This window comes from Hibiscus syriacus, unplaced genomic scaffold (genome assembly GCF_006381635.1).
Source record: "Hibiscus syriacus cultivar Baekdansim isolate YM2019G1 unplaced genomic scaffold, ASM638163v2 tig00111131_pilon, whole genome shotgun sequence".
NCBI lineage: Eukaryota > Viridiplantae > Streptophyta > Magnoliopsida > Malvales > Malvaceae > Hibiscus > Hibiscus syriacus.
This window is the reverse complement of record NW_024062991.1, coordinates 957,956-984,265: the sequence shown is the minus strand read 5'-3', so window position 1 is coordinate 984,265 and position 26,310 is coordinate 957,956. Positions and strand designations below refer to the sequence as shown.

The following is a 26,310-nucleotide window of genomic DNA, read 5'->3' as shown; positions in this document are numbered from 1 at the left end:
ATCTGTTCTTTTTCAATTACTGTTTATCTTTCCTGTCAGTGCTAACGGTGTGGGTTTGCAGTCTATTTTACCAATATACCATTGAAATCATTTAGTCGATGTGATCGTCGATTTTCTGTTGTAGTCACTGCATGAAAGCATGAAAGTTCGGTCGGTGAAGGTTCGGCCAGTCACACGCCATTAGGATTTTAGCTGATTGGCAAGCACAATGGTAATAGATTGAAATTAGGTTTTTCAAGATTTTGAGTTTTTTTATAAAATATTAGATTTAAAAAAAATAGTTTTAAGTGTTTTTTAAATAAAATTTTATAAGTTTGACATATATCACTTACCGATCGAATTAAGCAATCATTACAGTTCAAACACTTAAAAGTGTAACGTTGAAAACTTTAGACACATATTTTTAACGAAAAATTCTTTAGACATTTAAAAGTTAAGTTTGAATATATTTTTGGGTACTTATTTTTACATTAAGCAAATTTAAAAAAAAATGAAGAGTGAAGATGGAGTGTAATCCTACCTAGGGGTGTTCAATCAGTTGGTTCAATTAACCGACCAAACCAAACTTCCAAAAATTCATTAACTGGATTTTTTTTTTTTGCTTTAACTTTTAATTGAACCAAAAGTTTTTCATAAATAATTAAATAAACCGAACAAAGTTCGATTAATAGATCGATTGACCAAAATTTTAAATAATATATATTATATATTTAATATTTAATATTTTTGACTAATTCAGTAGGTTAATTTGGTTGATTAGTTCGGTTAAAACCGAAATTTAAACACTCCTAAAGCCATTAATATATAAATAATATAAATTTATTTATGAATATTTATTAATATTTCAATTTATTTATTTATTTCTTTGGAAATTAAGTAATTATATTATTTTATTAAATTTTTAAAGTAATTTGCTTGTGCACATATACTACGAGTTATTAGAGGGATTTTAATGTCAGACAAATCCTGAAATAAGGTGCATCTAATGTGGTTGAATCATTTGCAAAATTTGAGTGATTCAAGAAATATAAGTTGGGGGTCATTAGTTTTGGCAATTTTGTTTCGATAGCTTTGTAAAGTCGTAGATCGGACAAAAAATGTCATTAGAGGGTGTTTATTGTTATTGCAGTCATGGGCCTGGATCCAATGCCATTTTTATACCCGATCCTTAAAACACATGTCTAATATGAATTTTCGTTACTTAAGAGGTAAAAAATAATTTTTATCTATTTTTTTATAATATTACTAACAAATAATATAATTCTATTGTATTAATGAAAGGTGGACTAAAAAAACCTCTCACACCCACTTACCAACACATCAACGAGACTTCAGACTATTGATTCATAAGTTTAGACATCAGTTAATAAAATATTTTCCTTCGACTTTTATGTTATAATTTTAGAATAATTTAATTTATTTGAGGTTTTTAGCTAACAAAGTTAGTAATTTTAATTTTATAGTTCCTATGGAAGCCTTATTGCGATGCTGCTATTGCCGATTGTATACTGCATGAGATCTGTTTGACTAATGCCCCGTGTACATCGTGTTAGTCTCACTGATCTTGTATGAGATAGTCGAGTGGCATCCAATCGAGCGCGTCCTTTGATAATTTAAATGTGTCCAATCGATTCTGCCACTTGCAATATTCATTTGGAGGGTCGATGGAGTTGTATGCATTGTTTTCTTATGCTGATGATGGTACTAGTTTGCCAAGTTAGAGATGAGCGGAGTTCGACTTTGATCCAACTGTTGATAGTCCGACGACAAATTTGAGAAACAAATTCAATTTGTTAAGCACACATGATACACAGAATGATTTGGGTGCATCATTGTCTTCGATGTCAAGGCATTCTTACGTTGCTAGATTCGAGTTTGATTTGAATATGCCACCAACGCAACAATCCATGTTTAACCCGTTCGATGATTTTTCATCTAGAAGATATTCAATGTATATCCCTTCTGAGGATCACGTCTCAACACATATGGGGAGACATTCTTTTACTGGTGTGCGTGACTTTGGTCATGTGGAACCGATTCGTGAGCGGTCTCGTGATCGACAAACACCTGCAGCAGCGACTAACTTTGATTTAAACGAGGTTGAACTATTATGATTTGAGGGATCATTCTAATGAATAACCAATAAAGGAGGCCAACCTTGATGGTGATGAGTTAGGCCCCTTCTCTGAAGAACCAGTAGACCTTGACATGACACCAAAAGCAGAAGAAAATGAAGAATACGATGCGACTAGAGATGATAGGATTTTTCCTTACGAACTTAGAAACATATGTTCTATCACATGTGATGCAGGATAGAGATAATGAGATTTGTCTTATTTCTGACACAGGCTCTAGTATCAAATACACACTTCAATGTATGGGTCCATCTTGCCAATCCCCCAATATTTATTACCGGTACTATTTACGACATAGTACCTAGAGGTGGGTATACGGGCTACCCGCCCGTTTAACCCGCGGGTTTTGACGGTACGGGCTTAAACGGAGAGGGCTAAAAAGCCCGCATTCATAAACGGTTTTGAATTTTAAGGCCTGCGGCCCATCTATTTAACCCGCGGGCTAAACAGGCTTACCCGCGGCCCGTTTAATAAAAATAATTTTAAATGTTTTAAATGCAATAAAACATAATGTTTTAACTTACTACACCTTTAAAAATGATCGAACAACTTGAAAAGGAAGGTAGCACCGTCAAAATAATAAATAATATTTAATTTTTATTTTAAATAGCCAGAAATGATTATAAAATAATACTTTTTTAAATTTTTTAATCATTAATACATATATGTATAATGATATAATTACTTAAACTCAGATTAAAAAAACAATATTCACTTATATCACCAAATTGAAAAACAAATAAAACAATAACCACATTACACTTTTATAAAACACGATTATTCAAGGCTATAATATGAAGACACAGAAGTGTCTGAATTCTGAAAGCATAAATTTAAACATAAAAATTGAACAAAGTCAAACATTATACAAATCTAACAAGAAAGTTATCAAGTGATCCTAATAATTGTATTTTATAGATACTTTAGAGAAAGACTAAAATATAATATGAAAATATATAAAATACTTACAGTATAAGAGTAAATTTGAAAGATACAGTTATACTAAAATTGATAAAATATAAGTCATTAATTTGTTAAAATATATTTATTTTGTAAAAGTCTTTAAAAGTTGAAAAGTATGTTTTCAATTTTTTTTTACTTTTCTTTCTTATTTTTAATCCAAATATTACGTGTCATGTGATATATTATTAGAATATCACGTGACTTTTTATAATTAAAGAACAAAATGGATAACATACTTCATGAAAAAAAATAAAGGTTAAAATTAAATAAAATAAATCTTTAAATACCAAAATGATAATGATGTATATTTAAATGAAAAAAATATCAAGCATCGGTAAAATTATGACTAACGCCCTAATAAATTTAAGAACTACAATAGTTATAAGTAACATCATATTTATAGGTAATTTATTTTTTTTCTATAAAATTCTTTAAGTTTATTTTATCTAAAAATTTATGAATTTTAAATTAAGCGGGCTTTAGCGGGTAGCCCGCGGGTATACCCATTAAACCCGCGGGTTTAACGGTCCGGGCTAAAAAGCCCGTAATTTAAACGGTCTTTAATTTTTGAGGCTCGAAGCCCGCACGGATCGCGGGTTAAATGGGTAGCCCGCGGGCCTTAGCCCGTATACCCAGCTCTAATAGTACCACAAACTGTTTACAGAAGTTCAAGAGTCAAGATGATCATCTAATAGTGCTTCGAATGGGTACGTCTTTCACCCTTTTCGGTTTACCATATCATTACAAAAATTATTTCAAATCAAGTGTTCCACTTTTGATTGATAGGTTACACACAGTTCGTACCTGAGTTTCTGGACCTGATGCAGGAACCGAGACACATGAATTCTGAGGGCTTCAACTACCTTGCTAGAATCCCAAAGGAGAAATGGCTTTGATCATTTGATGGAGGTAGACGGTATGGTCACATGACAACGAACTTGGCTAAGGCAATAAATTCATCACTAAATGGAGTGTCATTTGCCTATCACGTCCGTTGTCAAAGTAACATATTATCGACTTGTAACCTTTTTCGCAACCTTGGGAAGACAAGCAGCTGACTAGATGTCAGATGGCCACCAAATCCACCCAGATCTCCTCAGAAAATTGCAAACGTTCCAGCACCATTCTAATGAGATGAGTTTCATATTCTTCTCTTGCGAAATGTCATTATTTCATGTATCAGAATTTGCAATGCTATTGGAAAACATACAACACAATGTCATTATTTCATGTATCAGAATTTGCAATGCTATTGGAAAATAATGTAGTATGAAATCCTATTATCCAGGGAGAATTTGGTTGGATACTGATGGAAATCCTATTCAAGCTCATGGAGGTGGCATGTTATACTATGAAATATCCAGTACATACTATTGGTATGGAGAGTACAAAGATGGACCAACATACCATGCTCATAAAAAGGGTGCATCATGAGTAAGTTTATTAATTTAAATTCATAATCTAATTTAGAACTACAACTTTGCGAATATGGCATTAGTCCTTATCCTTCATTGACTGAGTAGCCAATATCCTTGCTTGAACAACCCGAATTCTTCCTGGGCTAAGGTTATTGCTCAAACTACCACAGTACTATTCTTTGCTTAACTTGGTACATTACAATTGAGGAGCTAACGCTGGTTTGTTATTTTTCTGACTTTGGACAGATTCGAGAGAGAAATGTGACTTGTGGCTTTTGAGTTCAAGTTTTAATAAATTAGGGGTTTTAATGTATAGATTTTTTATGGAGAAAAGGACTTTCTGGTTTAGGATGTGAGAAGTGGAAAAGCTGTAGGTCTATGGTTTCTGGATTTTCTGTCACTGAGGAAATATGTTGCTTACATTCTGTCACTGGAGTAAGTCTGCAGAACATAGAGAAACTAGATGTAGGATTTGTTTTATGAGGAAAAAGGTTTTGAGATTTAAGGGTATTAGTATTTGAGGACTAAGGGTTTTAAGGTTTGAGAAAGACGAGATAGATATAGCCCAAACAACTCTGGGCTAATAATATAGCCCAATAAAATTTTGGATTTTCGGATAATTCGAAATAGGATTTTGACTGATCCGTATCTGATCCGAAAATCCGAAAAAAAATTCGGATACCCGATCCAAACTATCCAAAATTGAAAAATGGATCGGATATCTGAATTTTCGGATCGGATCAACGGGTTGGATTGGGTTTTTTTGCACACCCCTAGGTGTAACACCCAAACCCATATCCGACCCGAATACAAGTTGAGATGTCACATTGACGTTTTAAAACGATATTCTTATAAAATATCAAAATATTTGAACTCATTTTAAGAAAATACAATAATATTCTATTAAATTATGCTTCATTTTAAAAAGCTGAAAAAAATATGTATTTATGAACAGTACTATATGGTATGAACAGTACCGTGAACAGTACCGTGAAACAGCACTATGAACAGTAAAAAAATTTCGAATATCAATTGTGTATCGATGCACTGCTACAGTAACTTTCGGCAAAATATGTATAACTTCATAAAAATCTAAGTTTCCATTTGTATTAAAATTACCATTTACATATACACGTTTAAAACATTACAAAACTCATTCATATAATTTTACAAACCAATTAGAGCATATCGTATTCAAGTCTTTATTACATGCCAACCACTATCATTATTACAAAATACATATTATTTAATACTTTTATGATCTGATCTTTGAAAATGAGAACTGACCTGTCTTGCTTAGCTTTTATCATTATTCCTCTTCTCGGAACCTACGTGTGAAACAATCACACGCTAAGTCTATGACTTAGTGAGACATATAAAACATATAATAAAAACCATAAAACATTTCATATAACAGAATACATACATGCATACATACCATCATTATCATTAACCCATTTACCATATGATCTTGCACTTATCATTTCGGTATATCATATATCATTTCACAAAGGAACAAACATATCATATAATCATGCAAAAACTTTTGATATCTTTTATAGGCCTATGTACATTACTGAGAACTCAAGGTATTTGAGTACATTGAGGTTGTGCACTATGCTGTCACCACAGCTCGTATTGGGTCCCACTAGGGGCATATGAAATTTGTCCCAAAGGACCTATGTATTGTATTTGTCCCGAATAACCACTCCTTAAGAACCATATACATATTCTAATGGATCAAATGTGTCTCAAAAGACCTTGTAAATGTTCCAAAGAATACATATACATCCCGAAGGACCACGTACAACCCTCGACTCTTGGCATGTCAACTATACTTATAGCTCTCGTATCATATACCATAGGCATTATTCTTATGTTTCATATATTCATGTACCCATGTCATTTCTCTTGTGATCACATATACTTTTTCTTCTGTCACATACCATATGTATGTGTAAACATCTATGTCATTTCATATAACATGTAATACATATTGCATATTCATATAAGCATGTATATCATGTCACATATAATATACTATACCCATTTTCATGTATTCATGCACATATCAGAATCACAAATCAAATAACATTTTAGGAGTCACTTCTTACCATAGTAACTCCATCACTGGCTCATCACAAGCCAATGTTCGTTCAATAACATAAATACAATTAAAATTGCACTCACCTTAGCCTTGCTTTGATTCGATCCTAATTCTTTGATTGTTCCGGAGCTTGTTTAGGCTCAATATTTATATAAACATAATTTCCGAGACAATTATCAAAAGCCTAAACCTTATAACTTGATATTAATAACTTAGGCTAATTTAATGAACCAAAATTCCATTTTCCTTAAAGGGGTGTATCAATGCACTATGGGTGCATCGGTACACAAAATAGCTTCGAGATTCCCATGCATCGATGTCTACCTATGTGTATCGATACACACTGAATAATTTCTGAAAATTTACCCTTGATGCATCGGTACATGTTGAATGTGTACCGATGCACACTAGTCCAGAATTCTCATTTATGCACGTAAATTACTTCCTTCTAATTTAATTGTGTCATATTTCAACCATTTCATATCCTTAACTCACATACACATACTTAAACTAATTTATATCCATTTATATCATCTTAAAACCTCAAAATCTTCTTCTCTTTATGAACTTCAAGAATCATACCCAATTTTCAACATGTTCTAAATTCAATTCTAACACTTCATACTTCTTAATTCCACTTATAACAAGTCAAATTTGACTTCCACTTCTAATAATGAACTCTATTCCAAGATTTCATTCAAGAACTCAAAATCTTTAATCTCTCCTATACCTTTCATCTTGTTGTTTTAGAACAAATTAAGCTTTCCTTAAGCTTAATTATCTTCTAATGATCATAACTCAACCTTTAAATCAACAAATAATCAAGAAATCAGAAACTTACATTTGAGCTTGGAGATACGGGAGGAAGAAGAAGAAGAAGGAAGAAGAAAGAGTTTTAAGATAACTCTTCCCCCACCCCCTACATGAATCATATTTATTAAGGAAAGAAAATATTTTTCCTGTCAAATGACCATTTTGCCCTTTAATTCCTTTAATAATTACTAAAATCTTTCAGGAAATATTTCCAAATAAATCATTGAACTATTCAACTTTTCCACTTTAATCAACAAATTCTAAAAGTTTACAATTTAGTCACTAACTCGTAATTTGGGATGATACAAATGGGCTTTTTGCATTATTTATTTTTTTAATTAACAACACATATTACTCATATTTACAAGCCAGAAGTAACACTCCAATATGTTTATCAAACTGTTTTTTCTTCTTCCTTCACAAAACCATGATTTCTAACCATTTCAATGTCATTTTTACCCCGCTTAAAATATATTATATATGTTGATATCATAGTCACCTTAAAGATAAATTGTAACATTACACATTTATAATTAGAAATTAAAAAAAAAATCAGTTTTCCACCCGAAAGTAGTATCCGAACAAGGCTATGGACATTAAAGGGAGCGTAGGGAGTCTATTATCCTCGCGCTTTACAGGCCGCGAGGTCCCTCATAAATTTCGCGATATTTTCGATTATAAAGGCTACCTCACACTTCGTAATACACGATGTCATTTTATCCAATTGTTTTATTAACTTACCTGAAAATGCGTCCATATCAGATGTATCTCACGTGTTGAAGGGTGCGAGGATTTAACACACAATTTATAAGCAGCGAGGTCATTGGATGTGGATAATTTGAGAGTTATTTTTTTAAATAATTTATTGAGGATTCTATTTCTTTAAATAATTATTTATTTGAGTTTTTTAATATAAAATTTCCAACAATTTCAGGGTTGGGCAAGGTCATCATTGTTGTCATTATCAGCTAAAACTCAATCAGTGAGCTGTAAGGAAATAATAGTAGCAATCACGTATGGTCGTTTTTCTTTTCAACATTTCACACCTGTAAGTCAAGCTCCTATGCCAGCCTGATGATGGATTCCATAATTTATTCATCTTTAATATATTTTTTATATTTAATTTATTATTTAATTAATTTAAATCAAATATTATAGAGATAATAACGACCATCTTAATCTAAGAATTTTAATATGGTTTTATGCATGCTTTATTAAGAAAAAAGATGAATACAAAAATTGATGGTGTTGGAGTTAGGGGTGTAAACGAGCCGAGTCGAGTTCGAGTATTGCTGAGCTCGACTCGACTCGAAAACTCGTGAGTTTAAAATTTTCAAGTTCGACTCGAACTCGAAATCCTGAAATGAAGCTCGTGGGCAGCTCCAAAAGGCTCGAAATGAAAAAAAAATCTTAAACTTAACTCGATTGAAGCCTAAAACTCAAACTCGAACATGAACCTTAAATAGATGAAATCTTACTGTATTTTTAAAAAAAATCAATACATAAATATTAATATTATTATTAATTTAATTTTTTAAATAAAATCTTAATAATATTATATTTTCGAGCTGCTCACGAGCTTTTCGAGTCGAATATCGAGTAGTTCGTTTCAGCTCGTTAAGAACTCGAGTCGAGCTTGAGCTCGAGTCGAGTCCATTCGATCCGAGTATTTATCGAGCCTTGATCGAGTCGATTTCGAATAGCTCGCGATCTGTCTCATCTCATTTACAACCCTAGTTGGAGTTGATGGGCATGGTATCAACATTAACAGCGAATTTCTCATGAAATCACTCTATCAATTTTTATTTCCTTGTCAGACACTCATTCAACTTTATTTCACGATCTAACACCCTTTGTAGAAAGGCTCGGCCCATGTCCATGCACCGCGCTTTACGCTGATGTGACGCCACGTGGGGTAAGTCGCGACCCATGCACCACGTTTTACACTAATGTGATGCAATGTGTAAAAATCGGGTGTTAATTTTATAAATATTTTTAAAATGGGCCTAATATGTAATTAATTTATGTGAGGGTGATTTTTTGTAAAACCGTCAACTTTATTTATTTATTTTTTGTGTGTGAAAAAAAATTCTACAATAAAATATTTAAATATTCTTTTGTAAATTATTTTATAAATCGACAAATTTTGATTTTTGCATGAAATTACACAATAGGTATAATCTAGTATAGAAAAGCTTTGAGGGTAAGTAATTTAAAATATGAATAATTTTGTAAAAGTTTTATAACTAGTATTTCTTTTATAAAATGATGATGATGATAATAATAAATATTTTATAATTTAAAAAATTATAAATTTTATATATTTTAAAAAAAATTATTGACTTTTAAAATTAATTATTTAAAAATAGAAAAATATTAAAATAATTGATTTTTAGCTTTACATTTTTATTGAATTTTATTCACTTTTAATTTTTTATTGTATTTTTATTAAATTTTAAATATATGAGCTATAATTCAAATTAATTATTTATTCTGCTATTATTCAAATTAATTATTTATTCTGCTATTATTCAAATTAATTAAAAAAAATATGGTAAAATGTTTCTAAAAGAAAATTATAAATACATAAATGAAAATTTAAAGATTTTCCTTTTTTTGTTACTCTCTAAACTTGTAACAAAATTCAATAAAAATAATGTAAAACTAAAAAATATCACCTATATATTTAAAATATTATTTCTAATATTAATTTTAAAAAATATAAAATAAATATTAAATTCTAATTTTATTAAAAATGAATAAATTTATTAGTTGTTGTTAAAAAATAATAATTAATGAATAATAATTCATTAGATCTCTCAATTGTAATTAAAATTTATTTTAATATTTTTTATATTTTTAAACAATTAATTTTAAAAGTCAATAAAATTTTCAAAAATATATGAAATTTATAATTTTTTAAATTATAAAATATTTATTTACCATCATCATCATCATTTTATAAAAGAAATAATAGTTATAAAATTTTATAAAATTATTCATATTTTAAATTACTTACATTCAAAATATTTCTACACTAGATTATACGTATTGTGTAATTTCATACAAAAATCAAAATTTGTCGAGTTATAAAATAATTTGTAAAAGAATATTTAAAGATTTTAATACAACTTTTTTGCATAAAAAAATAAATAAATAAAGTTAACGTTTTTACATAAAAATCACCCTAACATAAATTAATTTCATATTTGGCATCATTTTAAAAAAAATTTAAAACTAGCACCCAGTTATTACACGTGGCGTAAGACGAGCTGCGTAGGTTGTGCCTTTCAATATGTGGCGTAAGGCACGGTACATGGTCGCACCTTTCTACAAAGAGTGTTAGATCGAGAAATAAAGTTAAATGGGTGTCTGAAAGAAAAATAAAGATGGATAGGGTGATTTATTGAGAAATTCGCCAACATTAACCGTTGAGAAGAAATAAAAAAATATAGAAATTAAATTAATATAATATTTAAATATTGAAGGTTGTTGATGAAAAGTAAATGTGTTGTGTTAATCATTATGGTTTATCTATTTAAATTGGAGAGTCATAATTAATGCAAAATAATTAGGGATGAGCGTTCGATCGACTCAAGTTTAGTCGAGTCAAAAATTTCGAGTTATTCGAGTTGAAGAGTCTTATTTTACAACTCGGAGTTAACTTGAAATTTTTCGAGTTAATTCGACTTTATAAAATTCTAGTTGATGTTTAAATTTAATTGTGAATATTTATAATATTATAATATTATTTGGTTCCAATTTAAGTGACTTTTTATAACCATACATACAATACAAATATATTTCTTCATTTTTTTCATATTTGATATACATATATCTTACAAAGCTCAAGGAGTCGACTCAAACTTGAAAATAAATCAACTAATTACTAAACCTTTTGAGTTATTCGAGTTGTATTTTACAACTAGATTTGAACATGAAATTTTTTCGAGTCAAGTTGAGTTTATGATATTGTAACTCGAACTCAATTCGAGTCGAATTTTTTCAAATCAAATCGAATAAAAAATCTATTTTTGAAGTCGAGTTGAGTTTTGCTCACCCCTAGAAACAATAGTTAATCAGTAATTTTCAAGGAAAAAAAGAGAAATACAATGTGAGAGAAAAGATTGTTTCAGATATGAGATAGAAGAGAAGGGATTTAGTAATACCTTTTTAGACATTGATAAGTATTTATAGTTTCTCTAATTGATGATACAAGATATTGGATCATTACGGTTAATAGATATTATGATAGATTCTTGAATTTTGCTCTAATAATCACATGATATTAAAGATTATCTACACATTAAATTGATTTGGATACTATGGGCTTTTTTAAGCTTTGACGAACGAAGAAGTCTAATTGATGGTAGAGTAATTGAGATGGACACGGGATGGGTTGTTTTTTAATCGTACTGACCTTGACACAAAAGTATATAACTAAAATCCATCCTGCTTCGATGAATTTTAAAAAAAAAATCGTCCTGAACTCATCCCTATTTTTAGATTAAAACCGATATGATTTTACCTGATCCGATTTCAATATATTAATATTTTAAAATAATATGTTTTGTATTTATTTATTTATTTATTATATTTTAAATGATTAAATTAATATTTTTATAATAATTTTTATATTTTTAACAATTAAATAATATATTATAATATAAAAAAAAAAGTTAAAATATTAAATATAATATATATAATAAAAAATTAACCGGGTTGGGTCGGTACTTTTCACCTTAAATATGACCCTATCCCACCCCACCCACCCTGATTCCCGAAACTAAAAAAACATATCTATAAGATCGTATCATGAGTACCTGATAGGTTTAAGTATTTGATCATCCCTATAACTAATAGATAACTATAATTTTTCAAATATTATCTCCCTATGTATAACAAAATTAATATTTTAGAGTTAATGTAAATTAAAATAAAACGTAAAAATTGGGAGTCAAATTTATTATTACATTAATTTTATTAATTACTTGTCATTCATTATTAAAATTTTTTTTAAAATTAATTTATTATTTTTTATAAACTAAATGATTTTTTATAATTTTTCATAATTAGAGACTTAGTAAAAAATATCATATAACAAGAGATTATTTGTATATTTACTTTATATTATAAAATAAATTTATATAAAAAAACTTAATCGACAAATTACACTTATATTATTTTTTTATATTTGATTTTTGTTACTTAGAAGTTCCCTAAACTATTCTCCTTAACCTAAATAACCCCAAAGCTGAGCCAGTTACAACAAATTGTAAATAAATAAAAATATAACACTTAAAATTAAAATGCACTCTATTTGGCTCTGTATAGTCACCCATAAATCTTCCACGTCTTCGTTTTCAAACACAATAAATAAATAACCCAGAAACAAGTGATAAGTAGGGGTGTACAAATTAACATGTAATTGTTAACTGTGAAACTGCCATATTTTATAGGTTAATTAAATGAACTATTAAGAATAACAGTTTCGATTAACTAAACTATTCAAAATGAAGGTTAATAGTTAAGATTGTAGTTACAAATTTTGATAAAATGGTTAACGATGGTAACCGTTATTAAATATATAAATTTTTAAAGACAGCTATACAAATTGAAAATTGAAAATTAATTTATAATTAACTATTTTTCTTTAAAGCAATTATATTTCATTTACGAGACTCATTCTTTTATCTTTCTTTCTTGGTTTATTATTATTATATCTATAACAACCTATCATCCTAATTATTTACACCAACTAACTAAATTTCAAATTGAATGCTGCAAATTGAATTAAAAGTGCTGCAAGTTGCAAATCGAATTACGGGCACGACTGCTACAAAAAAGATAAGTTCAAGACTTTAAACTATTTATTATTATCTATGTTTTATTTTAATTATTTATTTTACTTTAGAAATATATTTTATATTTTAGTTGACAAGAAAAACAATAAAACATATTAAAAGAGAAAAAATTCAACTTCAAGATTCGTCTTTGTTTTCTGTATGCAACACAAACTTGGGTCAGATTCATTTTAGTTTTACTTGGTGTAAACTTATGGTGGTTACTTTCTTTGGTTTTTTTCTAAAATTTTGTAAAGAAGTATAAAGTGTTAACGATGTGATGAATGTTGATTAGATTCATGAATTGAAGGATGATTATTATAAAGAAGATAGTGAAAAAAAGTTGAGGAGATAATGACCAAGAAGAGAGGAAGTCTTCTGATTTCCCTGTTAGTAATGTCAAAGTAGAAAAAGACATCTCTTTTTGGGATCATTTTTCATAAAATATTGATCCAAATAAGGTGAAGTGCAATATTGTAGAAAGTGTATTGCACACAATCATCTAATGGGACTAGGCATGAAAAAATATGTTTCAAAATGTAAAAGATTTCCTACAAACTTGGATAAAAAATAAAAATTATGATTTTGAATCCAAACAATTACATCTTCATATGGCGCCACTAAAAACTATTCAAGTCCCTAAATGTTGGCAATTTGATCAAGATAATTGTAGGAAGACACTTGCTAGGAGATGATGAGTTACCTTTTGCCTTTGAGCATGAAGGATTTCGATTTTTACAAATAAATGTGTCCTACATTTATTCCTCCTTCGTGTACCACCATATATTGTTATAGTCTCTTCATTGAAGAAAGAAGTAAATTGAAGAAATTTTTAACTTTATCTTCAAGAGTGTGTCTCACTATCGAAAATTGGGCTTCTGGTAGAACTTGGTATATGTGTCTATGGCACACTTTATTGATGATATTGGATTTTCATAAAAAGAAATCAATTTTTGTCCTATTTCAGGACATTCCAGTGAAATATAGAAAATCTATTGAAAAAATATTTAAATGAATGGAATCGTATGATTTTAACCATAACGTTGACAATGCTAGTTCAAATGTTATAACCATTCAATATCTTAGAGTAAGAATCACTCATTGGGGTAGTGTGTTGGGTGATAAGTTTTTATGAGATGTGCAATACATATATTAAACTTAGTGTTAAGGATGGTTTGAAGTTTTAAGGCTTGCATTGAAGAAAAAAAACATTACAAGTAAAAGTCTTATTTGCTTAGATTTTAAACAAGATGGAATTTCACATTCTTGATGCTTGAAGTTGCTTTAAATTTTAAGAAAGCTTTCGATAACTTTACATCAAAGGTGGTGCCTAGTACAGGAATTTGATGAAGCATTTTGGTGTACCTGATAACAATGATTGGGAGAGAGTTAAAGTTTTCTTACCTTTCTTACAGGTTTTTTATGAGGCTACATTGAAGATGTCATGGTGCCTTCATGTAATAGGTAACTCTTATGTACCCCCAAATTTTTGGAGTTAGAGGCTTGATGTCTATTATTGTGTTCATGAAAGTGAAAGTATTAGAAGGATGACTCACCAATGAAGGCTAACATGACGAATATTAGGCAAATATTGGTAACATCATATTTTTGTTTGTTGCTTTACTACTTGATCCAAGACAAAATGGGGAATTTTTGCGTGGATTGTGAGTGATACATGATGTTGAAAATCTAATGTGTTACTTTCCACCATTAAAGTTACTTTAAAAATTTTATTTGAATTTTATGATGATGTAATGCCATACTCTAAGAGGAAGAAAGAAAATTAAGTAGCAGTACTCCTACTTCAAACAAAACACTTCATGCCATGGAAAGTAACAAGAAAAAGATTGATGTGCAACAACATTACTATAATAGGTATAGAATGACAAAATGTACTTAGAAACTTGTGATGAAAAAAAAGTTAGAGAAATACTTAAGTGCAGAAATTGAATCAAATGATCCTAATTTTGATATTTTGGAAGAGAGCCAACCTTATTTTAGTGGTAACTAAATCAAAATTTATTGCCTTTGCAGAGTATCAAAAGATCATAAACATGAAAAGTATAAAATCTTAAACATCAAGAAGAGGGTAGTATATGATCTTTTAGGAACTGAAAATGTGGTCAACAATATGAAATAGCTGTCATTATTGTTGAGACGGATTAGCATATCTTAGACTTGTCGATTCAAACACGCACAAAAAAATCAAGTGAAATCCATAACAAATTCGAGAGCTTCAATCTTTTCCAAGAGTATTTGGAAATTTTCTTTTAACTAAAACAGAGAAGAGTTTTTAATCGATCTGCATTTTTTTTTTAAAACTAGAGGCCCCCACTCGTGGGCTAGTGCTCAAAAAATTATTTAATTTGCTCTAGTGTGTGCACCTACTCCTGAGTTGATAGCAGTCAATCACAAGGAAGAAGACCACCACGCACTACCACCGGTTAGGATCACAACTCATTACACTTGAAGAAAAAAATAGGGCCTTCATATTTTGGGAGATCGTCTAATTCCACAAAACAAAATCTTTGGGAACCCCATACGGAGATTATGGAGTCACAGAGAGCAATAAAAGCGGCAGTAGCAGTGATCCTCCCCCTAAACAAGAAGCTCACCACGACAGGGTGTGGCGCACATGGGACCTCCTCCTCTCAGCCCAGCCTCGCCATGTCCATTCATGGGCTCCATCTCAACCAAATTCCCCTTCCCTCTTCCTCCTCTACTCCCACTTCTTCCCTTGCTAAGCGAGCCAAAAGACCCACCAAAGACCGTCACACCAAGGTCGATGGCCGCGGCCGTCGCATCCGGATGCCTGCCGTCTGCGCCGCTCGAGTCTTCCAGCTCACCCGCGAATTGGGTCATAAAATCCGACGGTGAAACCATCGAGTGGCTACTCCAACAAGCGAACCCGCCATCATAGCTGCCACGGGAACAGGGACTATCCCGGCCAATTTCCCACCTCAATGTTTCGCTTCGGAGCAGTGGATCCACCGTTTCGGCTCCTTCTTCTAAATCCGCGCCTCTCTCTTTACACAGTGCTTTAGGCTTTTACAACAGTAATGGAGGAGACGATACTAGAAGGTTCGCCAACAATACCGCCATGCTAGGGTTTCACCATCAACTTTACCCTCAACTCCACAGCCCTAACGACAACTACATACAAAGTCATTCAGAATGATCTTTTCAAAGAATCGTCCCAACACAATCCCGAAACGGGTGTTATAGACTCAAATTCTCCTAAACCGGAGAGAATCGGAATGCCAGAACAAGAACCGGTTCATTCCCACAGCCAACGTCATGCCAACTCCAGCTATGTGGGCCGTCGCACCGGCCACCACCAATGGAGGTAATGCCTTCTGGATGCTACCAGTAGGCGGTACTGCCACCGCATCAGCCACGGTGCCGGAAGCACATATGTGGACCTTTCCGGCTCATATCGGGTGGTGGGGGTAGAGCAAATCCGGTTCAGCTGGGTTCGAGATATTGCAACAACAGCGAACCGGGGGTCATCATCTCGGTTTAGGAGTGACAGAGACCAACATGGGGCTACTGGGCCGTACGGGAATCAGCGTTTACGACGACAACAACAACAGAGTGGGCTTAAAAATGAATTTGGATCAGGAAAATCACACTGAAGGAAGTGATAGTGGAGATGAAAACCCAGCAACAGATTCTTAATGATCAAAAGCTTATAAATCCAGCTCACATTCTTCAACTGTTTTGCAGCAGCTTTTTTCTTTCTTTCCTTCAATGCATGTGTTTTGTTACCATTTTTGGATTGTTGATCGTGATTAGCTTTAGTGATGAAATGTAATTCAATGTGCAGTAGGGTGGTGTCAAAGATTGCCCATTAAACTAGCACAACCCCATCATTCCCCAAGTGTGAAAATATGGAAAATAAAAATATTTTCTTTTTTTTTCTTCTTGTTAATGAATTAATGAATTATTTAATCTAGTGGAATGAAGGAGAAGATAATGAAAGGATTATTCTATCAAGGAAAGTGGGGAACTTGTCAAGTGGCTCAATGTGAACCACATGTGTTGATATGAAAGGATTAGGATTTTCGGGCTACTTTGTTGCAATGGGTATTACTTTTAGATTGGTTGTCCATTTAGGATAAAAGACAAAACAAATGGCAAATAAAAAGGAATCTTTCCACATACTTCCTGTCTGTCTTTCTCAGATATCACCAACCTTTATGCTTGCTTGCTTATACTTTTCTTTTTCTAACAATAAATAATTGTCCTTGATTTTTTATTATAAAATTAATCATTAAAACAAGAGAAAATATCTTCAGTGAAAAAAAATATCTTATAATATAAGATTTTAATTAATTGAAAAAAAATTGCATCACTCGCGAGAATAAAAAAATTGTTATCGTGCAATTACAATCAATTGAAAATAAATTAGAATTGCATGAAAACTAAACGAACCACAAATACTTTTCATAGAAATACTAAAGTCATTAACTATAATTCACAAATAATATCACTATTTAAGGCTTAATCCCACATAGTATTGGGAACAAGTGTTGGTAATGCTCAATCTCACATAGTATTGGAAACACTATTGGGAATGATATTTAAGGCTTGGCTTTCCCACTTTCTTGTTGAGTGATAGAGAACAAGAGAGACTCTCGCGCGCCGCCGCCGCCGCCGTCCGTCTCGTCTCAGGTCGGGTCGTGGTCGTGGTCGTGGTCGTGGGTCGTGGTCATACGTGTCTTCGACACGTCCGCGCGAATACTATCTTTTTAGAGAAAATTCTTAAGAAACAAATGCAATACCACCAGTCGTTGCGATTTTGGACTATCGCAACGAATTTGGAATAAATCGCAACACGAACTTCGACTATCGCAACGAACTTGGAATAAATCGCAACGCGAACTTCGACTACCGCAACGAATTTGGAAAATCGCATTGCGATAATTGAAGTTCGCGTTGCGATAGTCGATGTTCGCGTTGCGAATCTGAAAACTGATTTGCGATACCGGAAATCGAGTTGCAAATTATCGATCGCATTGCGATTTAGTTGGTCATTTTGGCAAATCCAAAAAAAGTTGGTTAAAATCGTATATTATAAGGCATTTTTGATCACTGAGGTTATTTTCTCTTAAAACAATTAGGTATTTGGGCTTTTTTTCATATTCTGAGTGTTCTTTTCCTCGAATAAGTTGTATGAAAATTAGCTAGAAAAATTTATTTGTGTTTTGGGTGGCTTTTAGCTCGAATTTACATATTCTTATTTTGTTTTCAAGATTTTGATTTTTTTTCTTCAAGTTCTTATGTTATATTTTTCAAAGGTTTGTTTGCTTAGCAAGGAAGAAATGAGATCAAACGGGTTATGGAACCGAAAGAATGAAGCAGTAAAGCTGATGGCACTAGTCCAATTAATGCCATAGCACTTATCATCTACTTTTCTGATTTGTTTAATGAAACACCGAAAATAATTGTAAGATTTGATTTTTTTCTTCAAGTTCTTATGTTATTTTTTCAAAGGTTTGTTTGCTTAAAACAATTAATGAGATCAAACGGGTTATGGAACCGAAAGAATGAAGCAGTAAAGCTGATGGCACTAGTCCAATTAATGCCATAGCGATTATCATCTACTTTTCTGATTTGTTTAATGAAACACCGAAAATAATTGTAAATCTAACTTAAGTGATGTGAAAAACTATCCACAAATACAAAATAATTTTTAAATTTACTTGAGGGTGTGTTTGGTTCACGGAATAAGATTATAAGTGGGAAAAAATACCAGTGAATAGATTACTGGGAATGTTGTATTTTGTGTTTGGTTGGTTTAGCAGAATGTAAGATTACCGTGTTTGGTTAAAGGAATAAAAAATTATTGGAATGTATTTGACCAAATGTACTTATTATATTTTTATAATATTACAAATTGTAAATATTTATATTTTTTAAAAATTAAATTTATAATATTTATATAATTTTTTTTACAAAATTAAAAATATAAAAAGGTTTAAAAATGGTAATTTTTTTAACCCCTAACTTTATAAATTTTAATTATAGATTTTTTTTTGTAAATCTAAAATAATTTAAAGATAAATTTGTAATTTAACCTTCGTAGAATTTTTATTATTCAATGCAGAAGAATGATATTTTTGAAAAAAAATAAAATTTAAGGGCGTTTTATCAAAAACGACGGTAATGTTACAATACCTAAAGGAAGGGAGGTAATGACGTTCCCGTAATATACCCCAAAAAATCTACTATTGGTAATAAAACATTACCGGAATGAGATTCTCAGCTAACCAAACAGGGAATGTGGGATTCCCATCCCACAATCATTGAACAAACACCCCCATGAGGGTTCAAAGCAGGGAATATCAATAAGATATGAGACAAGCGCCATCTTGATTAGTCGTGAAAATATTAAATCAACCATAAGAAAAAATTGAATGAAAAAAACGGCCAAATTCACCGAAAAATATGTCAAAAGACAAGAAAATTGTGACAGATGAAAACGTGTCATACATGCAGACTTATTGAAAATAAAAAAATTAAGAAAATAGAGATACAATAAAGAAGGAAAATGAAAATAAAGAAATACCGACGATCAACAACTATTATTAAAGTTGACGTCGCCGCTAATCAAAAGGCAAAAAAGAAAAAAGACTCAATTTTATTTGTTATTGTTTTTGATTAATTAAAGAATCCCAAAATTTAGAAAAATAAACCCTAATCCTTAAGTTCAAATAAGCCCAAATGATGGGATGTTGGTTATAGTTGATATTCATAACACTAACAGAAATTTCTTTATAATTAAACTAAATTTTAATTATCAACATTCAATACTTTATATTCGATTATTTTAAAACTGGGAATAGTAAAAAATAAATAAATATATATATATATATATATCAAGTAGAATAGGATATCTAGTTTTTTAGCATTAACACCATTATTGTTGTCCTTTTAGGTGATCAAACCATTTTAGTTTTATGACATCAAAGCATTCGATTGGACCTAAAATCAAATTCAATGTTTGAAAATAAAATACTAAAGCCCAAATCCAAAATCCAAAATAATGATTAGATGGGCTGAATCAGTCCTATTAAACACCGCCTTCCAAGACTAAGTCCAAGGTCAACCGCTATTGCGTAGGTCATCTTGTGTGATATATATCGAGAGCGGCGCGCCTGCTTGCTGTACCCGCGAAAATCCAATAAAAATGGAAGAAGAACAAGGAGGCGGAGGAGCCATCTTCAAAGACATAAGGCGTTATTTCTGCGAATACTGTGGAATATGCAGATCTAAGAAGACTCTCATCACCTCCCACATCCTCGCTCATCATCCGGTACTTTCTTTTGTTCTGCAACGTTTTCCCATTCCCCCCCCGGAAATCTGCCGATGGGTTCTTCTGTTTTTCTCATATTCAACTCAAAACGTGTCTTTTGTTTTGAACTTTGGCTTTTATTCAGGACGAGTTAAACAATGAGGGGAAAGAAGAGAGGGAGTTTCATCTTCGAATACATGTGAAAAATGCGGTGCTTCTTCAAGAAGCCTGCTCATTTGAAGCAACACTTGCAAAGCCATTCACTTGAGGTGCCTTTTTTTTTAAATAAAAAAAACCCTTGTAATTAGCTTCAAGCTGAAAGATCTTTTTAGTTCATGCTGTTTGTAATTTAGTATCACTTGTCTTACCAATATATATATATTTTTGAAGGAAATTGTCTTACCAATGTATGTTTGATATAGATAAGCTCATTTGCTTAAGTTTATTCATATATTTGGGGAATCATACCCTCGAATCAATGTCTGAATATATATAGGACATGGGTACTTTTAGTCACTTATGATTTATGACTGCTTTGTTTTTCTTGTGTTCATGTCTATCAAGGATGAATACTTTTGCAGGAGTTCCTATTTTTTTTATAACGAAAAAATAACCATCAGATATTATAGCGTGAAGCATTGGATCCCACAAAAAGAACTCCAAAATGCAAGAGGCTGTTTTGTTATTACTTGAATGGACCAGTATCAGGTTGGGAGACCTCCTGAGAAGCTCCATCAAGTGAGCCTCGGTCACGCGGTGTGGTGTACTTTGAGGTTTGAAGACTTGCTAATTTGCATGTATACATCTATGATGTATGCTATGTGCTAGTTGTTCTAATACCCCTTTTTTTATAAATTTTACCACAGAGGCCATTTGTTTGTTCAGTTGAAGATTGCCATGCTAGCTACAGGAGGAAAGACCACTTGAATCGCCACCTTCTTCAGCACCAAGGGAAACTTTTTAACTGTCCGATTGAGAACTGCAATAAAGATTTTGCATTTCAAGGCAATATGACAAGGCATCTAAAAGAATTTCATGATGAAGAGTCATTTTCCTCTGACGCTGGAAGTGAGAAGCAATATGTCTGTCAAGAAGTAGGATGTGGAAAGGTGTTCAAATTTGCATCAAAGTTGAAAAAGCATGCTGATTCTCATGGCAAGTTGCTTTCCATTTTTTCAGTGTTCAAAATCTATCAAAGCATCTGATTTGATGAGAGTACATGTTATCTGATGAATAACTTAACTGTCACAGTTAAGCTGGACTCGGTGGAAGCCTTCTGTTCCGAACCAGGTTGTATGAAGTATTTCACTAATGAGCAATGTCTTAGGGATCATGTGCGATCATGCCATGCATATATTAACTGCCAGATTTGCGGAGCAAAGCATCTGAAGAAGAACATCAAGAGGCACCTCCAAACACATGAATCGGAAGGGGTTGCCTCAGAGAGAATTAAGTGTGATTTTGAGGGTTGTCTTCACACATTTTCAACTGTAAGATGCTGTGAACCTTAAAATACATAAGAAGTAGAATGTTATTGTTAAAGACTAAGCAAGTGTTCCTTGCTAAAATTGTTTTCTGATCATTAACATTTTTATTTTTTCACCGATGTGTTGAAATATTCCTTTACAGAAATCAAATCTCCGCCAGCATGTCAAGGCCATGCACAAAGAACTCAAGCCTTATGCATGTAGCTTTGGTTGTGGCATGAAATTTTCGTACAAGCATGTTAGAGATAAACATGAGAAATCAGGGTGCCACGTGTATACTCCAGTAAGTTACTAGTTATTCAATGGCTCAATGCTCTTGTGAGCTTCTGTCTTGTGGTATTGGTCTTTTTCACTTTAGGCAAAGTTCATGGTTTTTTCTATAACTACTTGTGCAGGGAGACTTCTTGGAGTCTGACCAGCAATTTCGATTAAGACCGAGAGGTGGGCGGAAGAGAACGTGCCCCACCGTGGAAATGCTTATTCGGAAAAGAATAACTCCACCGCAAATGGATATGATGGATCTCGGGCAAACTCCTGGTTGTTCGTAACGGATTTATTGACTAACCTTGAGGAAGGAGTTCAACAACATGCTATGGAAACCGTAGCCGTATTCAATTTTTTTTCAGGATCTTCGTTCTCTTCCTATACTTAAGTAGGTGTATGTATCGTTTTTTTTAGCAATGAGTAATATATTCAATTTTTGTTGTACTGTTTTATTGAGCAACCTTTGAGTAGTTAAGTATACATTTAATATATTATTAACTTTTGTGTAAGTATTTAAATTGTTACAACTTTGTTACCATGTTTTTACCTATTTATGTATATGCACAATATATACACAAAATGTTACAAGTGTTGTAACAAATATCTTCAATAACATTTTAAATATTTATTTAGCATTATAGTATCAAAGTTTTTGAGAAGATGCACAATAATAATACAGTGAGGGAAAGTTTTCGAGATTTTGTAGATTGTGATGAGATACAATATGTTTCATTAAAAACTAAAAGCCTCTATCTTTCTCCTCTTTGCTCAGGTGTGAGCCCTCCTTTCCCACAAATAGGACAACTTTTCAACCCAAATCCTTGGCAATCAAAGCATCTGAAACAAATCCAATTTTTTATTTAAATAATTGAGATATAATTATATATCTCCCATAAAAAAGTATTCTAAAACATAAATAATATACGAAAACAGCTTACTTCCATCTCTCAAATATGTTGCCATTCTTTTTGTTTTTCCCTGTTCCCTGTAAACTCAATCATGCATGGTATAAATTAACTAAGCATCATTTATTCAGTCTTTGCAAAAAGAGAACTCAAAAAATGCAGCAAGATTAAGCATGGTAGTGTTTGGAAGTGCACAAGGTACGTGGAGGTCAAGAGAGTACAACGCCACCTTACATCCAGGGCACTCTATGGCCCCTTTGCCTCCACATTTCTGACATCTGTTCAATATCTGCATACAAATGTAATGTGATCTTATGTTCTGTAAATAAGCTTATAAAGAATGATGCAGGGAGAAGAAGAGAGTTTAATTACCGAGTTTAAGGGACCTGATTTTGCAGCAAAGACAGTGAAAACTCTGGGTCTAATTTGATGCTTATTTGCAGTAGCTAGCATCCCGGGACTGTATTGAGGAACAAGTGGTAAAGCTGAGATATTTGCCATTGCCAGACTGGAATGAAATGAAATTATGGTGAACCCTAACCTCACCCTATATGCCTTGTGTACAAACAAATAAATGAACACCACAAGTGTGAGGCTGAGGGAGATCTGGATAAAGGATTATTTTTTCCTGGAATTCAAATGTGTGGGTAAAGGACCATAATACTTGGGCTGATTTGACCTATCAGTTCCCCGCGCGAAACATAAGAGAAGTAGAAGCCCAGAAAGTTCCTCCATTTTCAGTTTGGGAATCAGTAAAGTGAAGCAAAGCCCAATTAATGAACCCAAAGCTCACTTTTCGCGGACACGCAGAGAGGTTTGTTTCGCCTTTTCTCTGTTGCATTTGCAGCGCGGCCACTGAGGTCGAAAGAATCGATCCAAGGAAATGGAAGGCATAATCCATTTTATGTAAATTAATTTTTAGATAATTTATTTTACATAAAAAAGTTTTTATATAATTTATTTTACTTATTTTATATAAAATAATTTTTAAATAAATTATTTTATAGAAAATTAATCACGACAATCCAAAAGTTTGTATTAAAAATGAATTTTTAATAATAAATATGATTTTATAATATTTTAAGAATAAATAAATTTATTACATTTAAAAAATAAAATAAATTATTAATACAAAATAGAAAAAAAATGAAATTTTAATTGCGACCGTTACTGCCTCTAACTGGGTCCATCACTTGGTTTCCAACTATACTTTAGGCCTAAGGGACTGCTCTCGAACTTACAAGATGAGTAGTTTAAAAAGTCCAACAAGGCCCTGAAATGCCTCCAAGTTGAAAACAACGTGGTGGAGTCAGCGCGAACGCTTCGGTTTCTCGGCGGCTTGCTACATGCAACGTGGATTATATCTTTCAATTCATAAAATCTCCAGACAAGAAAACATCCCATAACCAACGCAAATATCGGAAGAGAAAAGAAAGATGATCAATATTTTGGCCTTGAGTCTTGTAGCAACTTCATTGGCAGCTGCTGGAATATGGTCGCCAAACCCGCAAAGGCAATATGTTAGACCCAAAGAAGTGCATACAGTTGTAGTCGTTGAATATGATGAATATGGCCAACGTGGCACCAAAGTCTCTATCTCGTCACCACCGCCGTCACGGAAGCAACCGAAACCGTTGGAATATTTTAACAAGGAGGCTCCTAAAGAAGCTGCCTCTGTGCTTCCCAACCTTGGCCAAGGCATTTCACCGGTAGGAAAAGCCTGCCTGGTGGTCACATCCCCGGGGAACTTATCTGTGATGCTTTTGGAAAATGTACTCAAACATTCGCCTCTGTTTTCGACCTTGCCAAAGACAAGGTTTCAGTGGCCGCAGATGAAGCTAAAGATAAGGTGAAAGAAACAGCATGCAAAGCAAAAGAGGCATTAGCACAAAAGGTCAAGGGCACCATGGAAACGGCGAAAGACACGGCTGAGGCTTTACGGAGTCATGTAGTGAACAATGGCACAGAGGCAATGGAGAAAACAGAAAGGAAGGCTAGAAGTAGCGCAACGGCTGAGGCTTTACGGAGTCATGTAGTGAACAATGGCACAGAGGCAATGGAGAAAACAGAAAGGAAGGCTAGAAGTAGCGCAAACAAGTTACTCGATACGGTGAAGTGCATGATTGAAATCGAGGCATTGAAACCGGTGATGGGTATTGCTAACTTGTTGGGATTAGCTTAGGCTTACGGGATGTGTGTGTGGGTGACGTTCATTTCGAGCACCGTGTTGGCTGAAGCTCTGCCGAGACAGCAACTTGTGGCGGTGCAAAGCAAGATACATCCTGTTTACGCCAAAGCTATGGGTTTTAGCGTTGGGTTGGCCCTGTCGGAGACATTATTCTCTAGCAAGACCGACATGTTTCAAGCGTTTAATCTTTTGTGTTACTTTTTCTTTGTTTTGGTCAAGGCAATGTATCTCCAGCCAAAAGCCAAAAGATAACATTTTAGGCAACATTAGCCACCTAATTCATTCATTTATGTTACGAGCATTCGTTACATCTACAGCCCTGATCTACTATTGTGACCAAAATGAAGCTTATATGATGTAGGTTATGTTAGTGAGGATGAGAATCGAGAAGGAAGATCGAAGTGGAAGAGAGAGCTTGGTTGTCGAAGAAAGCAGGGCGAGAGAGGCAGCAACGAAAAGCAGGGAATCCCCATCATCGGCAGCCAACATCGGTAGGCTGAATGAGAGGCTGAAGAAGCTAAAAGCAAAATCATGGATTCTTAATGTTCTTAACCTAATTGCTCTCACTTGGCATCTTGTTTACCTCGCCCACCGCCTAAGCTTAAAGCTTCAACCGTTGTCGATGATGATATAAGTAACATGTAAGTAACAGAAGATGTACTTTTTCCTGTGTGACATAATACTATATATACTCATGTAGGACCTAAAGATTTTCTCTAGGATGTTGGGATTTTATAACATTTCTTCAATGTAAAGTAAAAAGGATTTTTTATGAATGAATTTGGACCTGATACGTTTAAAGACGACGTTCTTCACCCACGAATTTGAATTCGCATCAATCTTCTCTTTCATATGTAAATTTACAATTCAAGTTAAAGTTTATTTTTTTT

The 26,310-nt window shown here is 32.6% G+C and overlaps 2 protein-coding genes and 2 pseudogenes across 2 annotated transcripts; 3 read left to right on the top strand and 1 right to left on the bottom strand.

The window, feature by feature from the left end:
• Positions 1–15,643: 15,643 nt before the first annotated feature.
• LOC120154448 lies at positions 15,644–17,104 on the top strand (annotated as a pseudogene).
• A 3,297-nt stretch (positions 17,105–20,401) lies between these two features.
• LOC120154510 (transcription factor IIIA-like) lies at positions 20,402–22,705 on the top strand. Its single transcript, XM_039166232.1, is given in 8 exon segments — positions 20,402–20,597; positions 20,722–20,748; positions 20,751–20,790; positions 20,793–20,845; positions 21,443–21,731; positions 21,828–22,066; positions 22,206–22,346; positions 22,459–22,705. Coding segments are annotated over 8 exon segments (1,068 nt in total). The 5' UTR covers positions 20,402–20,471; the 3' UTR covers positions 22,612–22,705.
• Positions 22,706–22,932: 227 nt separating this feature from the next.
• LOC120154508 (protein PHOTOSYSTEM I ASSEMBLY 2, chloroplastic-like) lies at positions 22,933–23,800 on the bottom strand. The gene is made up of 4 exons (XM_039166231.1): positions 23,605–23,800; positions 23,462–23,521; positions 23,266–23,312; positions 22,933–23,164 (listed from the first exon to the last, which is right to left on the bottom strand). The coding sequence occupies exons 1-4, from the start codon at positions 23,731–23,733 to the stop codon at positions 23,077–23,079; spliced, it is 324 nt and encodes a 107-aa protein (XP_039022162.1). The 5' UTR covers positions 23,734–23,800; the 3' UTR covers positions 22,933–23,076.
• Positions 23,801–24,668: 868 nt separating this feature from the next.
• LOC120154476 lies at positions 24,669–26,054 on the top strand (annotated as a pseudogene).
• Positions 26,055–26,310: the final 256 nt, after the last annotated feature.